Raw genomic sequence first — 24,180 nt, forward strand, 5'->3', positions numbered from 1 at the left:
CGGCCCCAGACCTTCCTAAACCCGCCTTCTTCCCCACTCTCAGGCCCAGCCGGCCGCGCGCCAGCCCCCTCCCTTACCTGCGCCTCCCGCCGCGGCCCCGCCGGCCACCCTCCACCCCAGCCCCCGCTTCACCGGGCCCAAGCGCAGGAAGGAAGCTTCAGAGCCCAGCGCCGCGATTCTCAGGCAGCCGGCGGTTGCAGCAGGAAGCAAAGCTGCTTACATGGTTGCTGCGGCTTCTCTCGTCCGCACCCCCAGGCTCCGCCCTCTGTTCCTCCTCCCCTCCAATCCGTAACTCTCCCGGGCGCCGGCTCCGCCCTCCCTGCTCCGCCCGCACGACGTTCGGATCAGACGCTCAGGCAGAAGGAGTCCAACCCAGATAGAGTCGTGCTCAACACCCTGACCGAGATTAGGCCGCCTCAGCCTTCCTAGAGGAAGCCAAGGCGACTGCGCGCTTGAGCGTCAAGTGTGCGGGGGTCACCGGATGGGTGAGGGCTGGACTGCGGTTACCGTATGTGTCCGATGATATGGGCACTGATAATATGTTACCGCGCTCAGCGTTCTTACGGACTGATACTCACTTGCATAACACTTGTGCCTAAAGCGAATATTGTTATCAGACTTGGGTGACTACGCCAATAACTAGCCAAGTTACCTTAAATTACCAATTTCTTTAGGCTCCAGGCCTCTAATCTGTAAAACGGAGCTAATGATAGTACCCTTCACAGATAGTTTTTTGAAGATTAAGTAAAACATTGTACGTAAATGTTTGTAGACATTTGGCACAATGTCTAATCCGGAATAAGTGATGTTAGCTCTATAGCTATTTTTTTCACTCAAGTTTTGTGCTGCAAAGACTGGCGCAAATAAAGTTACCAAGCCCCGTATTGCTCAGCCTGGCTAGCATTAGCCATCATTTTGTCCTGCTAGAGTGTTTTGCCATTAGCTGAAGAGAACATACCAAAACCTGCTGACAGGATTGTGGGATTTGGCAGGGGCAGTCAGAAAGGAAGTGAAACCCAAAGTGAGGTGCTGTTTTAACTAAATTCTGCAGACCCATTTCCCCCAAGAGTTTTGGCAAGTTCCCACCCATTTCTCCTTGAGCTGGGTCTTTTCAGCCACTGGAGAGTAGCATCGAAGCCTGAAGGCTGATAGCAGTATCAATGCCAGTCACCACTCTTAGCTGAGCCCCTCAGCAATCTTCCTAGGAGTCAGCAGTCAACTTCCTCTTCCATTCCTCACTACTGCTATTCCGCACCAACACCATCTTGACTATCATTCTCAGCAAGAGAATCTCATCTACCTGAGTGAAATAGCCGAGGTGTTGGGTGCGATCCCTAACTACCTAACCACCCCAATCACATTTACCTGCATTCACATCCACCCTGGCCTGACTCCTGCCCTCATTTCTGGGAGAAAAGAGCCTCTTCTGCTCAATCCTCCCAGCTCTCAATCTAGTCTCTCCTCTCTTCCCTGGGAGGGTCACCAAGTCCAAGCTCCAACTGCTGGCAGCGCGACAGGCCAATAAATTGAGAGATGAGGTGTTGGGGCAAGCGAGTTTATTCAGAAACCCAGCAAACCAAGAAGATGGTGAACTCGTGCCCCCAAAGAACCATCTTGCCTGAGTTAGAATTCAGGCTTCTTTTATACTAAAAGGGGAGGGAGTGAAGTCAAACATTTCCTGGTTCCAGTCAGCCTCCATAGAAGATGTGTTAATTTCTTCCTCCCTGCAGTCATCCACAGGTCCACCTGGTCAGGATGTTTCCTGTGAGCTAAACAAAGGTATTTTAGCTTAATGCTCATTACCTGGGAGGCAGGATTCCCAGAGATGGGCCATTATGTATAATTTAAGCTTACAGGCAACATTTCTTTAGTGATTAACTCATAATAGAGTACAAAGTGTCTTTAACTCATAATAGAGTACAAAGTGTCTTTCCTATTACAGAAGTTTGTGCCGTCTCTTCAACCTCTTTTTCCAATGACTCCTTCCTCCTTAACCCGTGAACGTGCTCAAGTCTATGCCTTCCAGAAACAAAAACAAAGACAAGCAAAAAAATTCCCCCCTCTTGTAGTTAGCCTGGTGATGTTAATATTTCATAAACATACAATAAAGTATAAATTAGACCAAGGGATCACATGAACAGAATACATAGCCCAGTAAAGATCGCCCACTGTACAGCAAAGTGATTCAGTTATACAGGTGTATACATTCTTATTTATATTCTTTTCTAATCTGTTTTATCACAGGATATTGAATATAGTTCCCTGAGATATACAGTAGGACCTGGCTGTTTATCCATCCTATACATGATAGTTTGCATGTGCTAACCCAAAATTCCCAATCCCTTCCAACCCCACCCGCTCTCCCCCTTGGCAACCACAGGTCTGTTCTCTATGTCTGTGAGTCTGGAAGACTGGTGTTCTAAATGAATCCTCACATGGCATCCAGTGGAAAAGCCAAGCTAAATTCAAAAGAACCAGAATGTAAGCAGTGAGTTTTATATTCAAATTGCAAGCAGTAATTTAATTTCAGCCAAACATCGTTTGTTACATTTAATTAATGTTGACAATGGTAATATATTTTTTATAGTTTTGCTTGTAGTCATTTTGTCTATAAGTTTGTTATTTTATAGTTGTATGAGAGCTATCGGCATAAGGAGCATATATCTGTATATATTAGTATAAGTCACTGCTCGGGATCTACAAAAAAACTTTTCAGTTGAAAAGTACTTCCTACATTACTGACTTAGGAAACGCTGTTTTAGATTTTTAGAAAGGTAACGCTGTTACCTTTCCTCCCACATTGGCTTAGAGCCAAATTTGTAGCCCCCCTTTCGGCACTGTTTAGGATTTGATGGAATACATTTTGTGATTAAACTCACCTTGGTTCTGTACAATTTCCTGTATTTATTCTATCTTTTCCTCACCTATATTCAATGTCCTTTGTCGTGCTATACTGTATGTATCTTGAAGGTTGCTCTAAATCCTTTCTGGAACAAGAATGAATATAAATAATTTTAGCAGTGGACAAGGGGTAATAACGTGAGCCTGATATAATATAGAGTAAATTTACAATCTCAGGTGATTTGGAGTCTCAAATTAGAGATGAAAATACAAGACCATATACCTCTATAATCAGTTCTATAGGAATAAATGGAAGTGACCGCTACTTTCAGTTAATCCATCTCAATAATCAACAAGCGCGAGGCTGCGTATGCTTTCCTTCTTCCTTTTCTCTTGGGAAAAATACCAGTGCCCTCTAGTGACCAAAATGCACCTCGCATAGTACCCTTCATAAGAGTAATAATAATAACCCGATATTAGAGATAATTTTAAAAACTAAATTTGGGGGTATTGAATCCTGGACCAAGCATGCGATTATCCTACAAATCACGATCTAAAATACTCCTCCCCTGCCTTGCATGTTTTCAAGAATAAAGAATACACAAAAAATAATCCCCTGCAGAGGACAGAATTTTTTTTTAATCCACTGTTCTCTAAGACTTCCGATCTTTATTTGAACTTCTCTGGAACCCAGATAATAATCTCATTATCCTTATCTTCTAATGCAAATGACGACTGCGTTTATTTATAGTACTCAGTAGTAATTGAAATTATAGATACCGAAGCTCTAAAGACTTAGTCATCGGCGGTGGCGGAAATTTACTGTACCATGCCTGCTTGTGCAACTGCTCAACCCTTTGCATTCCAGCTGCGCGAAGCCCCCAAAGCGATGTCACGCTTGCCCACGGCACTTTTCCTTCTGTCCAAGCGCGTTCCAGTGTACCACACAGCCGGGGCGCGCAGGGAAGGGGATTGGTCCGAGCCGCGCCGTCCCCGGTTTGCCTTTATTGCAGAAGTGGAAACTCACTCCGCCGGGCCCTAGGTTGTCGGCGGAGGATTCAGAAGACCGGCCCAGGCGTGCCCTGCTCCCCAGCCTGCAGGTGGCAATCTCGTCCTTCTGCCGTAGAGCAGTGGCGGCCGACTCCAAAGGCGCTGCAAGCCCTTCCCTACCTTGAGCGCTTGGAATTCGCCGCGGAATTCGACCTAGCCTTCCGGGACCCGCCCCTGGCCCCTGGCCCCGCCCATCTCAGCGGGTCAGCGCGCGGCGATTGGCGGCGGGGCAGGGGCGGAGCTCCGGGAGGTGGACTGAGGGGGCCGGGCCTGGGTCGGGACAAAAGCCTGGAAGCGGGGCCGTCCCAGCTCTCGGTTTCTGCGGAGGCCGTGTCAGAAGCAGAAACAGCTGGAGCACAGCTGGGATTGCCAGAGTGTGCGCTTGTGGGGTTAACCGTGTGAGGGCTGTGGCATTCCCGGGTCATCGCCAGCGTACCTTCTCCTGCAGGTAACCGCAGGCTTCGAAGGGCGTCTCCGGCCCCTGGCTTTTGTGGGGAGGCTCTGTCAATAGCTGGAGTGGGAAAAAGGAAGGAAGCTCAGATCTTGGGTATGGTAGGGTCAACTTAGCGGCGAGTCGTGGTCGCAAGGCAGGGGAAAGAAATCCAGGTATTGGGCGTGGTTTTGGAAATGGAGAGGAAGAAGGTGCTGGATGCCTGGATGTGTAGAAGGCCCGCTCTTAGTCAAGGGAGGACGAAAACCGGGCGGCGGAAGGTTGCATGCCATGACAAACGGAAGGCCAAGTCTGCAACAGAAAGGAAAATCGGGGTGGGAGGATGCAGGGACGCGTGGAAGTCGAAGTCTTGCGTTTACGGGGAAGAAACCGTGCGGCCTCGGGAGCTGGAGGACTTGGGAGTGTGCATCGACCTTGGGCTGCTGGGACTGGCGGTGCGGCGAGCTGGATGCGTCCGCCTGGGGAGCCTGAAGGGGGGCGGCGAGGGGCGTTCGCTAGGCCACCTGGTGACGGTCGGGGGCGGAGTGAGGGTGGAGGAAACCACGCCGCCGCCGGCTTCTCGAGTTCTGGGGGAGGCGTCCTTCGGCCTGCTCCTGGCGCCCGGGTTTTAAAGGTCCCGGCACCTGGGAGGGAAGGGGCGGACGTGGAGACCTGGAAGGAGAAACCGAGCCAGATTCGGTTGCAGCCCTCTTGCACAGTGGCCACAAGGACGCATGCAGGCCATGAGGCCGCTGGTCACAGCGTCCCCTAAGGACGTGCAAACCACAAGACTAGCTAACGGACGACGAACCCGGGACTCCCCACGGACGCACCCTCCAGTGTGTGCAAAGATATTTACTTTATTTGAAAGGTGCCTGCGGACCTGAAACTGCCCTTTGCCCCGCCTGGGTACACTCAGCACTGTACTTTAAACCAGACAAACCGGGTTGCCTGGCCCGTATTGAAATCAGCTAAATTCTCCTGACAGGAGTGCCTTGTACCTTACCTTTCTCTTCCCTTTTTTGATTTGTTTTAGGAGATAAACTGCACTCAGCTGAGTCTGCAAGATTGAGAGGAGTTTGGGTGATTAGAAATTGTAAAGGTGAGAATTAGCAATTTTTCCCATTCTTTGATATGGCAATACTGCGTTTAATTGGTCTTGGAGGTCTTGGAAGTGGTCGCAGCCACTGCAAGGGAGTGAGTCAGGAATATTTCCAACAATAAATTGCACTTGCTTCCTTGTTTCTTTCAGTCTAGACTTCTCTGCAAGAGACTTTGGTTTTTGGGGGGGGTTTTCCCAGAAATTAATGTAGTTTATGAACTCAGCCCCCCAAAAAATGTGGCTAAAATTTTGGGAATAATGAAAATAAAATTAAACAGGGTGAGCAGCTCTTTTTTCTTAAACTACTTTGTATTAGTCCAGGTTTATTTTCTAGCATTGCACATGTGTGTCAGGAGATTGAAATTCAGCTGCTTTCAGAATAAATGAACTGGCTTGTTGGAAAAGGCCTTCCTTCTGAAGTCAGGGTTTGGGTGGAGACAGAAAATCTGAGGGACTAGGGTAGAAAGTGAATTCAGTGGTGTCTAATGCTCACTGCATGGAATTCAAATCTAGGAGAAATAAAATAGTGTCCTACATTGTAGTAAGCCAGGGTCTACAATAAAGCTTCACTTTTTTAGTGAAAAGATAGTAAAAATGTAATGGATAAGTAACGTGAAGAAAACATGAAATGTTTCAGTTATGCATTATGAAATATAGAAAGATTACTGCAAAAAGTGTTTGTTTCAATTGAGAAGAAAATAATTAACTAAAAAACATTGTCACTCATTATTGAAATTTCAAGTATGATGTATGACCTTTTATTAACTGTATTTGCCGTCAAAGAAAATTAGCCATCATAGCCCTTGCATAATACTACGTAGGAGTATGGCCTCAGGAATGTATCAAAACTAAGATAAGTTTGCTGCCTCTTTTTGTTTTGTTTTAAATACAAGGACAGATGTGACAGTGGGATCAGCATGACTAAATCATACACTTTAAGCTGTACTTTAAATTATACTTGAAATTACAAATGGGAAGTAGCTGACTCATTCACACCAGTTTGTTCACTTTTTTATTCTAGTTGAGTTCCAGATGGTTCCCCAGTGATGGTCTAGGGAACCTCTAGTAAGCAGGATCCCAGAGTTAGAAATTGGGAAGTGAAAATGGGCCTAGGGGTTAGGAATATGTCCTGGCTTGTGGTGAGGAACTGAAGCTCACAGTCTACTAATCATTACGTTTTAAAATTTAAAGACCAAGTTACTTTAGCTTAACTTTTTAAGAAATACTGTTTACAGGCCTCTTACTTCATATTTTTTTTAGTCAGTTCTCCTGACTTCCAGTCCTCAGCCATAACTTAAAAGAATAAAAGCAATCTGCAGTTATGTTGCTGGGGAGAAAAAACGTTTCCATTAGAGCACCATGAAAGGGAACCTTTAGCAGGCTCAGGGCCTCCTCTGCCTCTCAGGAAACACGCCTTTCTTTAAGCCTCATCCAAAGGGTGTACCCCTGCCCTCTCTGGGAATCAGATTGACTTGAATCTGGCATCCCCCCACATCCCAAGAAGACACCTCTTCCTGGAACAATTCCAATCCCCTGTCCCACCCACTGGCAGCTTTGCCCACTAACCGCCAGAAGAACAGTCCAGGAGTTGGGATACCGAGGACAGGACAGGGGCGTGTCCTGGACAGTAGTCCTTCTCTATACGTACAGATTTCTCTGAGAAATCACTTTGTATTCAGTGTGACATCCCCGATATCCGTTATTGTCTCTAGGAAAATATAGTTCCACCTGGAATTCTTCATCTTTCACTTTTAAAAGGACTTAAAGTTTCTTTAAAATGGGTCGCTGGAACTTGTTGAATCTCCTCAAGGATAGTTGTTTTAACCAAAACAGCCTCTTAAAAGAGGGGAAATAGTAGCACACATCATTCTGCTCCTCTTGAGGGCCCAGTAGAATGAGGAGTTGGATAGAGGTTTTCAAATAAACATGATATTGTGGAAATAATCTCATTTTATAGGACAAACCAACAGTCAAGAATAATGATTACATTATTAAGGGCATGTGACCGGCTCAGGCTCCCCCGACCTTCCAGCCGACCCTCCAGCCGGATGGCCTTGCGAAAGCTTTTTTTCTTTTAGCAAAATAGAATGGAAAAATAATTTCCATCTTACAGGGTTGTTGTGAGTGTTGATTCAGAAACCACACAAGAAGCATGTAACACAATGCTTTATACAGCAAACGTATTCGATTCTAATGGTTAATGTAATTGTTATTATTAGCTGTTTATGCAGTCATGCTGTTATGAATTGTTCTTTCAGAAGTCACCAAATTGTATTTTGTTTTTACATGGTAATGAGGCAAATGATGAGATATGTGTCTTATCATTTTTCCTCTTGAAGGTTTATTGAAGTCAAAATGTCTCAAAAAATCCAAGGCGGTTCTGTAGTAGAGATGCAAGGAGATGAAATGACACGAATCATTTGGGAGTTGATTAAAGAGAAACTTATTTTTCCCTATGTGGAATTGGACCTGCACAGGTAAATGAATCACTCTGCCAAGCAGCAAAGTCAGAAAGCATGTGTGATTTCAGGTTATAAGTCGCTTTTTTACATAGATACCACTGTACCTTGTGTATAAAGCTTTTGGTGAGCTTATGAGCAAATGAATGTGTAACTGGTGTGCCCCTGGTGCAGAAAGCCAAACTCTGACAGTAGGTGTTTGCAGCAAAGTAAGGGGTTATTTGCAGGGCGCCAAGAAGGGAGTGGGAGACAAGTCTCAGATCCACTCCAAATTGGTCTTTGAGTTGGGGTTGTTTTTAAAGGGGAAGAACTGAGAAGCTTGTGAAATTTCTGTGACATTTCTTAAATGTTAGTTTCAGTGGGTCAGGATATGTCCTGTTTACCTTCTCTGGCCAGATGGTTCATGGCTTGGGGGTCTGTTAGCTCATCTTGACCTGGAGAAACATTCCTTTTCATTCCTTGTCTTTTTCATTCCTTGTCTTTTACCCTTTTCATACAATTGTAGCACAGAAAGAATTCTTGACATTATCTAATACAACCCCGACCTTTCAGAAGTTCCGTAAATCATTTGTGTCCTGGAGATTGGAGCCTTTACCCTGTATTAAAAGTATCTGGGGGGCTTCCCTGGTGGCGCAGTGGTTGAGAGTCCGCCTGCCAGTGCAGGGGACACGGGTTTGTGCCCCGGTCCGGGAAGATCCCATATGCCACGGAGCGGCTGGGCCCGTGAGCCACGGCCGCTGAGCCTGCGCGTCCGGAGCCTGTGCTCCGCAACGGGAGAGGCCACAACAGTGAGAGGCCCGGGTACCGCAAAAAAAAAAAAAAAAAAGTATTTGGGGACAGATATGAAAATCTCTATGGAATTCTTTCATTTTTCTTCCCCCTATGTTTTTCATACATTTGCTCATGCTCTTTGTACATTTGGACTAGGTAGAGACAGAATTTTCACAGGGGTGGAGTGGCTGAAGACTGGCAGGGTAATATGTTGAACAACACATTTCAGCCAAACTATTGGCAACTGTAAGCGTGTTTGCCTTGACCCAGAATTATTCCTCAGACTGTCCTGAGGACCTGTTATTTGCTTGGGTGTAGACATTTAATTCACATGTTGTCATTAAATGCCCTTTTTAATTATTCTAAGCCTAAGGTGTGGATAATATCTATATTGCAGCCATGAGAGGGAGGGAGCAAATATCTGCAGAGGTCCACCAAACACACAGGAAATGACACTATAAAAACATCATCCAGGGACTTCCCTCGTGGTGCAGTGGTTAGGAATCCGCCTGCCAATGCAGGGGACACAGGTTCGATCCCTGGTCTGCGAAGATCCCACATGCCGCGGAGCAAATAAACCCGTGCGCCACAACTACTGAAGCCTGCGTGCCTAGAGCCCGTGCTCGCAACGAGAGAAGCCACTGCAATGAGAAGCCCCCGCACTGCAACTAAGCGGAACTAGAGAAAGCCCAGCCACGAAGACTCAATGCAGCCCTAATTAATTAATTAATTAAAGTTAAAAAAAAAATCATCCAAGTGGTTAAAGAAGCATTTTACAAACACTTTACATGATAATAGGTGAATTTGCAGAGCTCTTCCCAGTATAGTAGCTGCAAAGGTGCTTTTGAGCTGCTTTAGTATAGAGGCATAAGGAGGTTTAAAGGACAGTTATTATGCCTAGAAGGCAAAGAGTCACTGGCTAAAGACTAAAGAATTTTTGGAGACTTAAACAAGTGTAAGTTGTTCCAAAATTGCTATTATTATTACATGATTGGTTCTTTTTGAGGGGAGTGGATTCATTTGTTTTATTTTCTGTTGGCTAGGCAGTAATCGAGGCCATTTATTCATTCTTTTCGCTTAGAAATGTTAAGAAGAGAAGCAAAAAATCCACTAATTTGCTGGCAGGTTCTTCTGATGAAAAATGTTTCCTATGAACATAAATACTGCTGACCACATTGCTCGTTTGAGTTAGGAGTAGACATTTATAGATATTGAGCACTCCCTAAACCATAAGATAAGAAAGTCAGTGGCTTTGTAAGTGTCCATGAAAAAAAAATTAACCAATAATCGATCTAAGAAAGAAATGGAAAATTTTATTCATGCCAACTTGAGGATTATAACCCAGGAGACAGTTTTTCAGAAAGCTCTGAGGACTGTTCTGCCCGCTAGAGGTGAAAGAGCAGTTAAGTAAAGGGTTGTATTGACCCAAATCATGTATTGACAGTTTACACACAATCCACATCTGTGCGTACAAAGCAAGTAGTGGGTCATCATGACCCCTTACAAGACTAAGAAGGAAGGATATCTCCTAAGGAGGTCTGGTTAATGCAAATGCACGATACACCCTCAAGGGGAGGGAGGAAGCCAAAACAGTCAAAGCAGTTTGGAATTATTATTTGGAAATACATTGTAAGATTGGATTCCCTTTTGCATTTCCGTCACAAGTTGGGATATCTAAGGAAAGGAAAATACAGGAACTGAAGCAAGAAATCTAGAGGCTTAATGGTGCAGCAAGTTTTGAAGGCTGAAAAAATTTGGAAAACTTTTAAAGCCTTGGAGAACAAAATAAACTGTTCATTACTGTTTTGTTTTTCCTGCTTTTGGCAAACTATTACATACTTTAAATAAAGCTTTACAGTCTTTTTCTATACTTCATGGACAACCAGCATTCTTTCCTGCTCTGAATAACCTGCAGTCTGGTGTTGGTGTGTATTAAGCTATAATTCACTGGGTTCTATAAAACCACTGCTGGATTCCATTACTTATTCTATAAACTGCAGGCTTGTTTCCAGAAGAAAGAGATTTGCCCAAGATGTAGGGAAAGCTTCTTCATATGACTAATTGTCATTAATGAAGGGGTCATTAGCTTTTTTTGGCAGTGTCCGTCTCATCTGTAACTCCAACACTTCAGTGCCAAAATACTAGAAACCCTCTGACCCCTTTATTTTTAGAGCACAATATTTACTAAGGGAAAATTAATGTTTGGGCTTGCATTCTTATGTTAATCGTGCGGAAGGCAGTCTACAGAAAGGTTGCTGGTGTGCTATTATTATTGCCTCTATGGTGAAGAGCAGGCAGCAGGGCAGAGCGCAGTGGTTTCCATTTAGTTTCCTTCTAGACAGCTTCCCACACACAGGGAGGCATGCGTGGCCTAGCAGTCCAGCCTTTCTGGGTGCTTTTTTTTTAGTTGGCAGCCATCTTCTGTTGGCAGCCATCTTCTGTGTCTACTCCTATTCTATCCCCATGCACAGAGTGGTGCATGGGGATAGAATAGGAGTACCCTCAATCTCCTGTCGGTTTGCCTGGAAAGTTACGCTTACAATTTTTCCCTCCCAGCTATGATTTAGGCATAGAGAATCGCGATGCCACCAATGACCAGGTCACCAAGGACGCTGCAGAAGCTATAAAGAAATACAACGTTGGTGTCAAGTGTGCCACCATCACCCCCGATGAGAAGAGGGTAGAGGAGTTCAAGTTGAAACAAATGTGGAAATCACCAAATGGTACCATCCGAAATATTCTGGGTGGCACTGTGTTCAGAGAAGCTATTATCTGCAAAAATATCCCCCGGCTTGTGAGTGGATGGGTAAAACCCATCATCATAGGTCGTCATGCTTATGGCGATCAAGTAAGTGGTGTTGGCATAACTTGATTTTCCATATTCTTTTTTTTTTTTTACATCTTTATTGGAGTATAATTGCTTTACAATGGTGTGTTAGTTTCTGCTTTATAACAAAGTGAATCAGTTATACATATACATATGTTCCCATATCTCTTCCCTCTTGCGTCTCCCTCCCACCCTCCCTATCCCACCCCTCCAGGCGGTCACAAAGCATTAATCATTAGAGAAATGCAAATCAAAACTACAATGAGATATCATCTCACACCAGTCAGAATGGCCATCATCAAAAAATCCATATTATTTTTTCACGGGCTTTGACTGCCCAGCAGTTCTGATTTATATGTGCTTTATTCTTATCTTTATTTATCTTATCTACTCCCATTAAGTGAGGTACAGAATGAGAAATGAATGTATGTATACATTTAGATAAAAGTAAATACAGATAAACTTACAGATGGGTACCTGTCTCCACACAAATGGTGTTTTTCAGGCATGTTTTTTTCTTCCTTATCTTTTTATTAGATTAAACCATATGATTAGACATTTTTATTTAGAGAATTTCCTGTGGTTCGGCCAAATCAGTGGTTCAGCCAACCCTGTGGCTGTACAGTAAGGTCCTTTTACAGGTTTTTTGGTGTTTGTTTTATTTTGCTTCGCGTTTTAAAAAAATTTTGTGTGTTTTAATTCCAGTGCCTGAGTCCCACCCTACACCAGCTAAATCTGAATTCCATGGCATTTTAAAGCTCCCCAGGAGATTCTAGTGTGCAGAGTTGAGAACTACCGAAGATTATGTTAAACATGATCGTTTCATGCGTAAAAGGAATAACTGACTCAGTAGTTGAAAACAGTCTCTTTAAAACATTCCCTTCCTGCTTGGGAACAAAAAAGTACAGTTTCTGTACTTCTATACAAGTAGGCTTGTTGCCAAATTAAACAAAAATTGCCAGCTAAACAAAATAAAAGTTCTGTGTTGAAACTGAAGTTTTAGACTTTCATAGAAAGCAGCTTATGTCTTAAAAGAGCCTTAAAAACAAGTCTCCCTGATGCTGACACCCAGAGGCTTTGATGTAGCCGTCCTTAAACACAGTATGGGTAGAGCAGACCACTCTCTGTTCCTGGGGGCAGGGTCACCAGGTCATCCTTGAGGGGTAGTTCACTTTGTTCTACCGTGTGGCTCAGACTATCCCTTCATCCTGGCCAGTCCCTTCACAGATACCTCTCAGAGGCCCAGGAGAGGGGATGTAGATGGGAGTGCTACAAGCTCACTAATCCTGGGAGCACCACTCTTAAGTTCTTACGAGTTCAGTGATGTCCTTTTCCTTTTTTTTTTTTAATTATTATTTTGGCATCAATCACCTGGAAGAATGGTCATTCTATTTATTAAAGTGTAGATTGAAAATTCCAAACCTCTAGAAAGCATTTATTGTACTTTGGTGCCTCGGTTTCTGCCTTTTGAGAAATGGGAATCAATTACCACCCATAGTGAAGGACTTTATATGTCAGAAATATTCTGCATAGAGTAGATATTTAATCTGTATCGTTATCTGACAGCTTTTCTACCAGCTGTTATTAGTATTATTCTACACAAAACAGACAAATAGATTTGGCTGGCATCGGCTGGTACCTGACCCTGAAAGTATTCTAATCTAAGCCATGGAAAGATACAAGGCAGCAAAGATTGACATAAGCCTAGTGTGGGCTGGGCACATTTTCCATACCAAAGGTAGCAGTCCTCCACAGGCCCTTTCCTAAGGGTCGTCAGCCTGTTGCAGCTGCTTTCAGAATGATTGCTTCATGTGGACAGGTGCTGGGCTGGGCATTAGTAGCAGTGATTACCATGAAGAGACCGAGTCCTGAAGGTCCAAGGACCAGATCCCGAGACTTGACCCTAGATGCATTATTTCCACTACATCACAGTTCCTCCCTTGTAAGATTGATGGAAGAATCAAATGAGGTAATAAGGGATACAAGTTAATCACTTAAAGTATGTCATATAGTGAGAACCAGGCATTAGCATTCTCATCATCATCTTCAGTGCTACAGCTGGTATATTATCTCCCTGTAGGAAGACTTCCTTGACCTCCAGGTGATAGTCATTCGTCTTCCTCTGTCTTACAATAGCATTTTTTTTTTTTTTTTTTTTGTGGTACACGGGCCTCTCACTGTTGTGGCCTCTCCCGTTGCGGAGCACAGGCTCCGGACACGCAGGCTCAGCGGCCATGGCTCATGGGCCCAGCCACTCCGCGGCATGTGGGATCTTCCCGGACTGGGGCACGAACCCGCGTCCCCTGCATCAGCAGGCGGACTCTCAACCACTTCGCCACCAGGGAAGCCCTCCAATAGCATTTTTTATCTGTGCCCCCTTTTGACATTTGAAAGCTCTAATGTTACTTCTTTTATCTTTGTTAGGTCTTAAGCTTCATAAGGGGAAATACTTTGTTATTCTCTCTCATACCCATATCTGTACTCAGGAAACTGCCCATGCATGGTAGGCCCCTGATAAATATTGATTTCTAATGTGTACTACCACTAACTAGCTAGGACAGTTTTGGATTTTTGTGGGGGTTTTTTTTGTTTTTGTTTTTTTAATATACCTTTTTTCCCCCATACAGTACAAAGCAACTGATTTTGTTGTCCCGGGGCCTGGAAAAGTAGAGATATCCTACACGCCAAGCGATGGATCCCCCAAAACGACATTCCTGGTACATAACTTCACAGGTATGTGTAAGTCCACCATGAGCTACATCTTTCATTTTTTTAGCAGATCGTTTAGACAGCGTTATTACTGGTTTTTTTTAAAGTTCTGTGAAAATTGTGTGGCTGCCTAAAAATACAACCTGAATCTACAACATTTCCATAGGACTCAAAATCAGTGCCATGGCTTCCTGTGGCATTGCTAAAGGCATAAAAAGAACTAGCCACTTAATTGGAAATGCATATAGATAATTGGAAATGCAAGTAGATAATTATGCGTCTCTCTTAAAACATGGAGGGAAGGTTGACAGGAGTCTGTTGTGCACAAATTAAACATTAATAGCCCCAAATCGCCTGTCATGTAATCCTGCCCTTTGGCTCTGGTAGGGTTTGTATTTGAAAATGGCTGCATTATTTATTTGCTGAAGTTTTCTTCTTGTCCTGAATATTTGTTCTGTGAAAGTGGAAAGTTTGGGTTTTTTGCCTCTTCTTTCCCCCCCCACCCCATCCTGCTGCTTCTAAGGTCCATTATGGCGGATCCCTCCCAAAAGCTGTTGAAAGAACAGAGGACCCTCTTTCTCCACTGTTAAGGTTGTTAAAAGCACTCACACAAACAAAACCTCAAAACTTACCTAGCTGTTGTTTTCCTTGACTCCTCTAAATCATATCATTTTAATGGACTCTAGTTCTGCCAGTTTCAGCAGCTCTAACATCCTCAGCCCAAGCTGGCCCTGGGCAGTGGCACAGATTCAAGTTCTAGCTTTCAGTAATAACAAAGTTCAAACAACAAGAGCTGTGAAACACCAGTGATTACATGGAGTGTAATTATTTCTACCAATGACAGAATGAACTTTCAGTATCCGCCAGGAAATTACAAGAATTTTCATCCAGTATTTGAAATGCAAAGTTTTCTCAGTAGCTAAGGATTGAGTTCACACTTAGAGTTTAAAAAACATGCTTGAAATTTTTAAAGTATGAAAAGAGACTTTAAAAATTATTCAACTCTTGAGTGTATTTCTGGTTCGTTTCAGTAGCTTTCGGTATTTCAAGAACTTTAGGATCCTAAAGACCATGTTTTTCTCATTTACATTGCCCTTTCAGAGCAAGTTAGAATGTCCTTACCTAGAACTGACTTTCCTCTGATTATGTGTCTCAAGAACTCATGGAATATTGAAGTTTGAAGCCTGGACTCAGACATGAGAGCTGGGAATTGGGTGTTTTGGGGGTGGTGGGTGTATATAGACTTGTTACAACTATACCCTGTTTACCTTTCTTTTTTCCCTCATTGTTGTCCCCCCACAGAGGGTGGTGGTGTTGCCATGGGGATGTACAATCAAGATAAGGCAATCAAAGATTTTGCACACAGTTCCTTCCTGATGGCTCTGTCTAAGAATTGGCCTTTGTATCTGAGCACCAAAAACACTATTCTAAAGAAATATGATGGACGTTTTAAAGACATCTTTCAGGAGATATATGACAAGTAACTACAGTTCTTTTTCTTTTTTGTCACATAAGCTGGCATTTATAATATAGAATTTGTATGCTTATCCCTTTGATTGTGGGACAAATTGAGTGAAAACCATCACTATCCCATTCAGATAAGGACAAAACTGAGATTTAACAGGAGTGAAACGAAACTCTTGAATTGCTTTTAGAAGGGAAGTGTGTTCTCAGATAAAGGCCCCATGTTTATTTTCTTCAGGGCCAGAGTTATTTAATGTGTGAGTAAAGGTACCCTGTTAATGATAGAAAGTTCTGATTTTTCATGGGTGTGAGTTTGAGTTTGGGCCCATTTCCATTCTTTCTGAAGCCCACTGTTAAGATTTAAAACTGCTTTTGGGGGCTTCCCTGGTGGCGCAGTGGTTGAGAGTCCGTCTGCCAATGCAGGGGACACGGGTTCATGCCCCGGTCCGGGAAGATCCCACATGCCGCGGAGCGGCTAGGCCCGTGAGCCATGGCCCCTGAGCCTGCGCGTCCGGAGCCTGTGCTCCGCAACGGGAGAGGCCACAACAGTGAGAGGCCCACGTACAGCAAATAAATAAATAAATAAATAAAACTCTGCTTTTGGGAATTCCCTGGTGGTCCAGTGGTTAGGACTCCACGCTTTTACTGCTTAGGGCATGGGTTCAATCCCTGGTCCAGGGAGTTAAGATCCCATAAGCCGTGGGCCAAAAAGTTTAAATTAATTAATTAATTGATTTTATTAAAAATAAATAAATAAAACTCTGCTTTAGTGGAGTCATTTGAACTTAAGTCTACATTTATAACAACCTTGAGTTCAACAATACCTGAGCACTTGTTGACTTTTAAGATGGCGTCCCTCCCGTTTAGATACGAGCATTCAGGCCACGGCTAGGATTTGAGGTATCTTTCCTGAAACATTTTAATTCCTCCTTCTACTATCTATCTATATCAAACCTAGAAGCTGTCCTAGTTTCCTGAATGATGTTGAGCAGTAAAGTAGTCTTTTTCTCCCCGATTACATTCTTAGAGTAAGCTGAATCTCATGAATCTCATTAGTGGTGTATTGAAAACTGTAGAAGTAGTACTTGGAACACTCCACCGTCTTGTTTAATTCTCACATCTCTGCAGAGTGGATGAAATCACCCTTACAGAAGGGGAAATGGGGGTTTCACAACTAGAAAATGAGTGGGCAGAGATTTGAGCCCATGTCTGTCTGGTTCCCAAATTTGTGTTGCTTCGACTAAAATGTGCTGCTTCCAACCCCACCCCAACTCCTTTGGAGAGGCACATGGTATCCCAACAAAACCAGTTTTCTTTGTCTGTTGTTCTCTTTTCTTTCTTGTTTCTTAGGCAATACAAATCTCAGTTTGAAGCTCAGAATATCTGGTATGAGCACAGGCTCATCGATGACATGGTGGCCCAAGCTATGAAATCAGAAGGAGGCTTCATCTGGGCCTGTAAAAACTATGATGGGGATGTGCAGTCGGACTCCGTGGCCCAAGGTAAGGAGCTGGAGAACCAAGTGGAGGTGGGCTTGGCCTGCAGCAGACAGGTCGTGCCCTGCTAGCTCTCTGGTACAGGAAGGGGGATTCTGTAGTCCTTTGCTGCTAAAAGTCATGAAATGTTAACGCCGCAAGGCGTCCAGGTCCATCTTCTTAGCTGACAGATGAGGAGATTAAGCTCAGACTGGGCAGGCGACTTCTGGCAGGGACGCACAGGAATTAACTCGTGGCTTGAGACTCCCGGCTCCAGCCTCAGAGGCTGACATAGCTTATGTCTCAGCCCTTTCCCCGCTTGAAGCTTCCCTGCCTCCAATGGTAGCCCAGCGGCCCGATCTGAAAACCACCCCCCACCCTTATCTGCCTTCTGATGAGAACCTGAAAAGCTAGGGGACTCGGGCAAGGAGGGCCCAGGGTTGTCTCCTAAGCGAGGGGCCTCCCTCCGAGAGCCCATTCATCTGGAGACAGTTACAGATCATGCCCCTTTTGCCAGCCTTGACGGCTCTTCTGTCACCCTGTAAGACACATGTGTTTACTGCTTAGCTTGAAACACACAGAATTGAGCAAAGAAGCCCCGGGCTTTTCACAGAAATTCCAGGAATCAGGAGCTTCATGCCAGAGATAAGGACCAAATGAGCAAAATTGCTCCCTTCCCTGATTTCCTCAGCACCAAGTTGCCCTCCAACTTCAGTTACTCAGGGTAGCTGTGTAAACTGAATTTCCCCCGATGAATATTTGTGGTAGCTTTAATTATGTTTGCTTTTCCCCAGGAAGTACTACTTTTTCTTTCTCTTATGAAAAGTTAATCATCTCCTATCAGTTTGAAAATCAGTAAATCTGCCTGGTTAAAGATAACTTTTATGTCAGATAAATGAGTTACCCAGTTCTCCTTCTTTACCCTCCTTCTGTTTCTCTTACGTCCTCACAATCGTTTATATTGAATGCAGCAGAGGAAGGAGTGTTGCTTTGTGGTGATTCTGTGGTGCGTAAAAAAGCTTCCTGGTAATCAGAATTCTTAGAAAGGGACCCAAATGATTCCATCATTTCTAAATGTCCTCATGGCAATAAGAAGAGGGTAAAAAAAAAAAAAAGAAGAGGGTATCTGGAGGGATATCTCCAATGTAATTGTCAAGTTATGGAGGTTCAAAGGATTTCAAAATAGGAATGTGGAATTGCAGTATCCAGCAGTGCACCGATAAAGATACCTGGAACCAAGGCTCTGTGTCTGAGCAGTACCTGTAGATAAAGGTGACCTCAACGTAGCTAAACAGATTAAAAGGCAGCCAAGCTGTTCTTTTTTTTTTTTTTGGCAGTACGCGGGCCTCTCACTATTGTGGCCTCTCTCGTTGCGGAGCACAGGCTCTGGACGCACAGGCTCAGCAGCCATGGCTCATGGGCCCAGCCGCTCTGCGGCATGTGGGATCCTCCCAGACCGGGTCACGAACCCGTGTCCCCTGCATCGACAGATGGACTCTCAACCACTGCGCCACCAGGGAAGCCCCCAGCCGAGCTGTTCTTATGTTCATTCTTCTCTAGAGGCATGAACTACTTTAGACTCACACCAAACATTTTATTCCTGTCCTCAGTTTTGACAGTGGTACCAACTAGTGTCTCCTAATATAAATAGATAGACACATTCACCGTGGATATGGCCCTAAACGTCTCCAATCAATGAATATTTGAGACTCTACTAAAGCCTCATACCAACACAGTGATAGGAAAGGAGCTGCTAATTCAGCACAGAAATTGCCATTGTACTCAAAGATGAGTTTAAAAAGGGTTTATTTACTTACTCTCAAATAAACAAAGTAGCAGCCTATTATAAATTTGCATTATTAACTCCACAGGTGTTATTGGGAGGTAGCAAAAATGGAGAAAAGTGTTCTTGGAATTCGAGTGTAAAAAAAGAAAAAAGAAGAAAAGAAGAAAAATCAGTTGTATGGACTTAAAAGTTGTAATGTGGTTCTCTGAATAAGAAACCACAGAATAGAGTCGTTCTGGGGAGGCTGTGAAAGAGAGCAGGGGCGAGTGGGAGGTGCTTGGACCCATCCCATTCTGTGTTTTTTGTTGTTGCTTTTTAAAAATTTATTTATTTTTGGCTGCGTTGGGTCTTTGTTGCTGCGTGCAGGCTTTCTTTAGCTGTGGCAAGCGGGGGCTACTCTTTGTTGCGGTGCGCAGGCTTCTCATTGCGGTGGCTTCTCTTGTTGCGGAGCACGGGCTGTAGGTGCGCAGGCTTCAGGAGTTGTGGCTCACGGGCTCTGGAGCGCAGGCTCAGTAGTTGTGGCACATGGGCTTAGTTGCTCCACAGCATGTGGAATCTTCCCGGACCAGGGCTTGAACCCGTGTCCCCTGCATTGCCAGGTGGATTCTTAACTACTGTGCCACCAGGGAAGCCCCATCCCATTCTGTTTTTAATCAGCTTTCTCTTCCCAGTCCCACATGAGCCTGTGAGCAGCTTGATGGCAGGAGACAACTCATTAATCTTTATTTTCCTGGAACAGCAGAGTATCTGCACGTAAGCATGACAGTAATATATTGAGCTGTTACTCTGTGGCGGGTACTAGTCTAAGGAATAGGACTATGTATTCTTTTCATATATATTCACGAACATATGCATATTCATCTCGTTCTCACAGCAACCCTACGAAATAGGTGTTTCTACTATTCCCATTTTACAGGTAAGAAAACTGAGCCACAGTAGTTAGGGAGTCACGGAACTAGGGTGGAATGCAGGCAGTCCGACCATGAGTTCTTCATCATGGAGCAGGTGCCTCTGAGGTAGATAAGTGAAGTAAAAGCACAGCCTTTTCTGAAAGGCAGAAGAATTATTGGTGACTCCATGTGCTCATGTTTATTTTGCTCACTGAGACCGGTCAAGACGAAGTCATTTTCTCTCATCTCTGGGAGACCCAGTGCTCTTCATGCAGTTGAATCCCATACTTCATGTTCTGCCACTCATAGGTTATGGCTCTCTTGGCATGATGACCAGTGTGCTGGTTTGTCCAGATGGCAAGACAGTAGAAGCAGAGGCTGCCCACGGGACTGTAACACGTCACTACCGAATGTACCAGAAAGGACAGGAGACATCCACCAATCCCATTGGTAAGATATTGTTTGCTGCTACATTGATTTCCAACCAGAGTAGAAATCTCCAAAGGGGCTCAGATGTGTTCCTTTGGCTGCCCAGTGCCTTGTGTATAAAATCATCACCAAACAGCTGATTTGCTCTACTCATAAGAACTGTTTTAATATGTTTCTTAAAATACACACAGTATATGCTTTTCCAGTTTGTGGGAGAATATTCATTACAGAGAAGAATGTTATCAACAAGCATTTTCCTTTTCCTCTGCTGCAGTGAAATGTCACATGTAGCTAAGAATCTAAAGCCACATTGTTAGATCCTTTTAACTAGGTTTTAGGGATAGCACTTTAAAACAGATTATAGCCTGGAAAGAGGAGAAGAGACCAATATAGACAAGAGGTAGAAGAGATTGTGACCTTTTCCAAATTCATAAATGCCTTAAGCGTCATGTATTCCTACCCTGAATATGTGCTTTCTTAAAGGTCTAACAAAATCCAAAACATTTCCTCTACAAAAGTGCAGGTTTTTTGAAAAGTTTCAATTTGGTAAAATGTTTCCAACTTTCCTAAAACTTACAGCTCATGCAGATAGCATCCAATGAAGTCAGTTACCTAAACAAACAAAAAAATGTTCTATTTTGGGGAACTGAGGCACTTGGGAATATTTCTAACTAGTGTGATTGAAGTGTGCTTTTTTTTCCTCCCTCTCTTTTAGCTTCCATTTTTGCCTGGACCAGAGGCTTAGCCCACAGAGCTAAACTTGATAACAATAAAGACCTCAGCTTCTTTGCAAAGGTTTTGGAAGAAGTCTGTATTGAGACCATTGAGGCTGGCTTCATGACCAAGGACTTGGCTGCTTGTATTAAAGGTTTACCCAAGTAAGTATAAGATGCCCTAAGCTCTGTGGTCAAATTACCATTTATCCTCACTGGACTCAAAATATCAAGTGCTTTTTGGAGTTGCATGAATTAGTATTTGTCATCTGGTTCAGGAGTCAGCAGACATCTGTAAATTGTCAGATAATAAACATTTCAGGCTTTGTGGAACATACGGCAATTATTAAACTTTGCCTCCATGGCAGGAAAGCAGTCAGTGGTGACACAAAAGCTAATGGGTGTGGCAGTGTTCCAATCAAGCCCTGTGTACAGAACTGGGCTGCAGCCCAGACTGGGTTCATGGGCCAAGCTGTAGTTTGCTCACCCCTGATCTAGTTACAGTCAAGTGGGTGGCAAGGTTCTGCTTAATTTAACAAGAAAATTATAGGCATTTAGAAACAAAGGGACCCCCAAGACTATTTTATTCTACCTCTTTATTTTCTTCAATTTACAGTAAGAAAAGTAAGCAGTGCAGGTATAAGATGTCCGGTTTATCATAGTCCCTTCCTTAAGTATCTGTAACCAGCAGTCAGATACTTGAGGGCCCCTGTATCGCCCAGGACTTTTTTGAGAACATGGTAGCCTGTATCCCAGCTGGATCAGCTGCTGCTCAGGGATTCCTCCCTCAATCAAAGTTGGCTACTATGACTCACATCAAGAAACAATACTAAAATTTAACACCAATCCCGTGTCCCATCCATGTGTCCTCAGAGATCTCTGTTAGGGTCAGTATACCTCAGTAATGGGGATACACGCCATCACTACATCTTTCTTATCTTAAATTTCCAGCAAGAATACAGTGTTTGAAATGTTCCTATGGGTGTGTTACTTCCAAGCCGATTTGAATAGGCACCTATTAGCAGGATTAGATAGCCAGTCCATTGTCTTTTGCTTTTTAAGTAAGACAAAGGTAGAAATAAGAGCACTAAAGCTTTTCTTTTTCTTTTTAATGTGAAAAGAAGTGATGAAATTGTCTTTATTTTCAGGTTATAAATTATATATCTATAAAATTCAAACAATTCAACAAAAAAAGGATAAGGTAGCTGGATACTAGATAAATAAGCAACAACAAAGTAGCTTTTCCTTACACCACCAATAAACAAAAATGGAAATGGAAGAACCATCACATTCACAGTGGGAGCAAAACTATTTTTTTTGAAATATTTGAAAAACATATTTGAAATATTCTATTTATGATAGCATCAAAAAGAATAAAATACTTAGGAATAAATTTTTTACTAAAGGTTTTTTTTGAGGACATGTGACATTTTGTGGGGATATGAGTAAAAGCATGACTGTACCTGGATATGTTCTATTATTTTTAAGAATGAGGAATGAGAAGTGGGATGATTTCAGTGTCCCAGGCATTAGTCTGAATGAAGCTCTGGGGCAGTTTCACCCTCAAAGCTACATGGCCAGGAACCTCCTGTGAGTGTGTGTGTGGCCCAGCCTCTGCTCAGACTGCCTGTAACCTGGGTTAGCCCCTTGAACCTTGAACGCAGTCATCGGCCATAAACTTATAGCTTGTTCACATTAATCAGTTTTCTTCTAGAAATAAATAGAATGTTACTTTAAGTAGCATGTCTAGGACTTTTCCTCTACCTGCCACCAGATCAAAGACAAACTAAATTTCCTTCTTTTCTTTTTCCTCTGCTACTAGTGTGCAGCGTTCTGACTACTTGAATACATTTGAGTTCATGGATAAACTCGGAGAAAACTTGAAGACAAAACTAGCTCAGGCCAAACTTTAAGGTCATCCCTCGTCTTTGGAGGATGTGTGTTTTTGGTAACTAGGTCCACTGGTTTACATTTTTCTCTATAACACTCAAGAGTAAAGGCAAAATCAATTCTGTAATTTGTTTAGAAGCCAGAGTTTATCTTTTCTATAAGTTTACAGCCTTTTTCTTATCCATACAGTTATGCCACCTTTGTGAACGTGGCAGGGGACTTTTTTTAAATTTTATTTTACTTTCTACTAGTAGCCTAGGAATTACTTTTAGTGTCCATTTGTACTCACTGTCAACTTTCCTTCATGTTCTGATATAAATGACCAAAATGAAGAGTGCTTGAAAGGGTAAACTATAGCCACAGTACTATTCCCTAAAATTGTATAAAGTAGAAATTCATTCCCTTTCCCACTTTTCATGGCCTGTGGCACTGGGTGGTTTTGATTTAACAGATGTCCCATTATGTGAGGTAGAAGCTGTACGTTAAACTTGTGCATGATTTGGAATGAAAAGCATGGCTGTAACTAAAAGGTGTTGAAGACACAGTCATCCTTGTACAGAGCTCTAGTTGAATGTTTCAAAAATACTACATATTTTTGAGCTCACTGAAGAATCCAGAATAAATACTAACTAGGGGTTTGTCCTCTGTATTTGTCTCCTCCTCCTTGCCTTGTGTGGCCTAAGTATTATGCTACCCTGAACAGCATATTTCATCCACGTGCAATACTACAAGCTGCACCTTTCTTGGACTTCTGCTGACCTGTTTTATTTCCTTTATATATATGTGATTTTTCAGAAGTTGATTGTAAACACTATTCTAGTCCTGTTCTTAATCGAAACTATCAATTTTAATTAAAATTAAGTGCTGATGACTAGTCTTCTGAGTTTTTATTTATCAAGTATACTTCAGTTGCCAGGCTAGGTCCTAGCCATAGGAATTTGATTTTAAAACGTCTCTGTTGGGCTTCCCTGGTGGCGCAGTGGTTGAGCGTCCGCCTGCCGATGAATGGGACACGGGTTCGTGCCCTGGTCGGAGCGGCTGGGCCTGTGAGCCATGGCCTCTGAGCCTGTGCGTCCGGAGCCTGTGCTCCGCAACGAGAGAGGCCACAACAGTGAGAGGCCCGCGTACCGCAAAAAATAAATAAATAAATAAAATAAAGCCTTCATAAAAAAAATTTTAAAAAAATAAAGAGGAGGATGATGATGAATTGTGAGTAATCCCTAACAGGTGCAATTTAAGGTGTATTACTTACTTTATGCCCCTTGTATTATTTACTTGAATTACTTGTATTATTTACGCCCCTTGTGTTATTTACTTTATGCCCCATCGGCAATTTTCATTTAT

At 43.2% G+C, this 24,180-nt stretch overlaps 1 protein-coding gene and 1 long non-coding RNA gene across 5 annotated transcripts; one reads left to right on the plus strand and one right to left on the minus strand.

The window, feature by feature from the left end:
• Positions 1-1,539: 1,539 nt before the first annotated feature.
• Positions 1,540-4,725, minus strand: LOC132522131 (uncharacterized). Of its 3 annotated transcripts, none has more exons than XR_009541078.1 (3): positions 3,670-4,725; positions 2,925-2,987; positions 1,540-1,769 (listed from the first exon to the last, which is right to left on the minus strand). It is a non-coding gene; the product is annotated as an uncharacterized LOC132522131 (long non-coding RNA). The 3 variants fall into 3 exon arrangements; XR_009541077.1 differs by having other exon boundaries at positions 2,880-2,987; XR_009541076.1 differs by having other exon boundaries at positions 2,880-2,987; positions 3,622-4,725.
• Positions 4,175-23,707, plus strand: IDH1 (isocitrate dehydrogenase (NADP(+)) 1). Of its 2 annotated transcripts, XR_009541075.1 has the most exons (11): positions 4,175-4,339; positions 5,358-5,423; positions 7,763-7,900; positions 11,210-11,501; positions 14,108-14,213; positions 15,492-15,669; positions 17,004-17,155; positions 19,586-19,667; positions 20,114-20,254; positions 20,949-21,111; positions 22,769-23,707. XR_009541075.1 is itself a non-coding variant. In XM_060152201.1 (10 exons), exons 3-10 carry the CDS (start codon positions 7,779-7,781, stop codon positions 22,857-22,859), a joined length of 1,245 nt encoding a protein of 414 aa, XP_060008184.1. In that variant the 5' UTR covers positions 4,180-4,339; positions 5,358-5,423; positions 7,763-7,778; the 3' UTR covers positions 22,860-23,707. The 2 variants fall into 2 exon arrangements, 1 of the variants encoding a protein (XP_060008184.1); XM_060152201.1 differs by lacking the exon at positions 19,586-19,667 and having other exon boundaries at positions 4,180-4,339.
• The last annotated feature ends 473 nt before the right edge of the window (positions 23,708-24,180 follow it).

This window comes from Lagenorhynchus albirostris, chromosome 6, assembly GCF_949774975.1.
Source record: "Lagenorhynchus albirostris chromosome 6, mLagAlb1.1, whole genome shotgun sequence".
Taxonomy (NCBI): Eukaryota; Metazoa; Chordata; class Mammalia; order Artiodactyla; family Delphinidae; genus Lagenorhynchus; species Lagenorhynchus albirostris.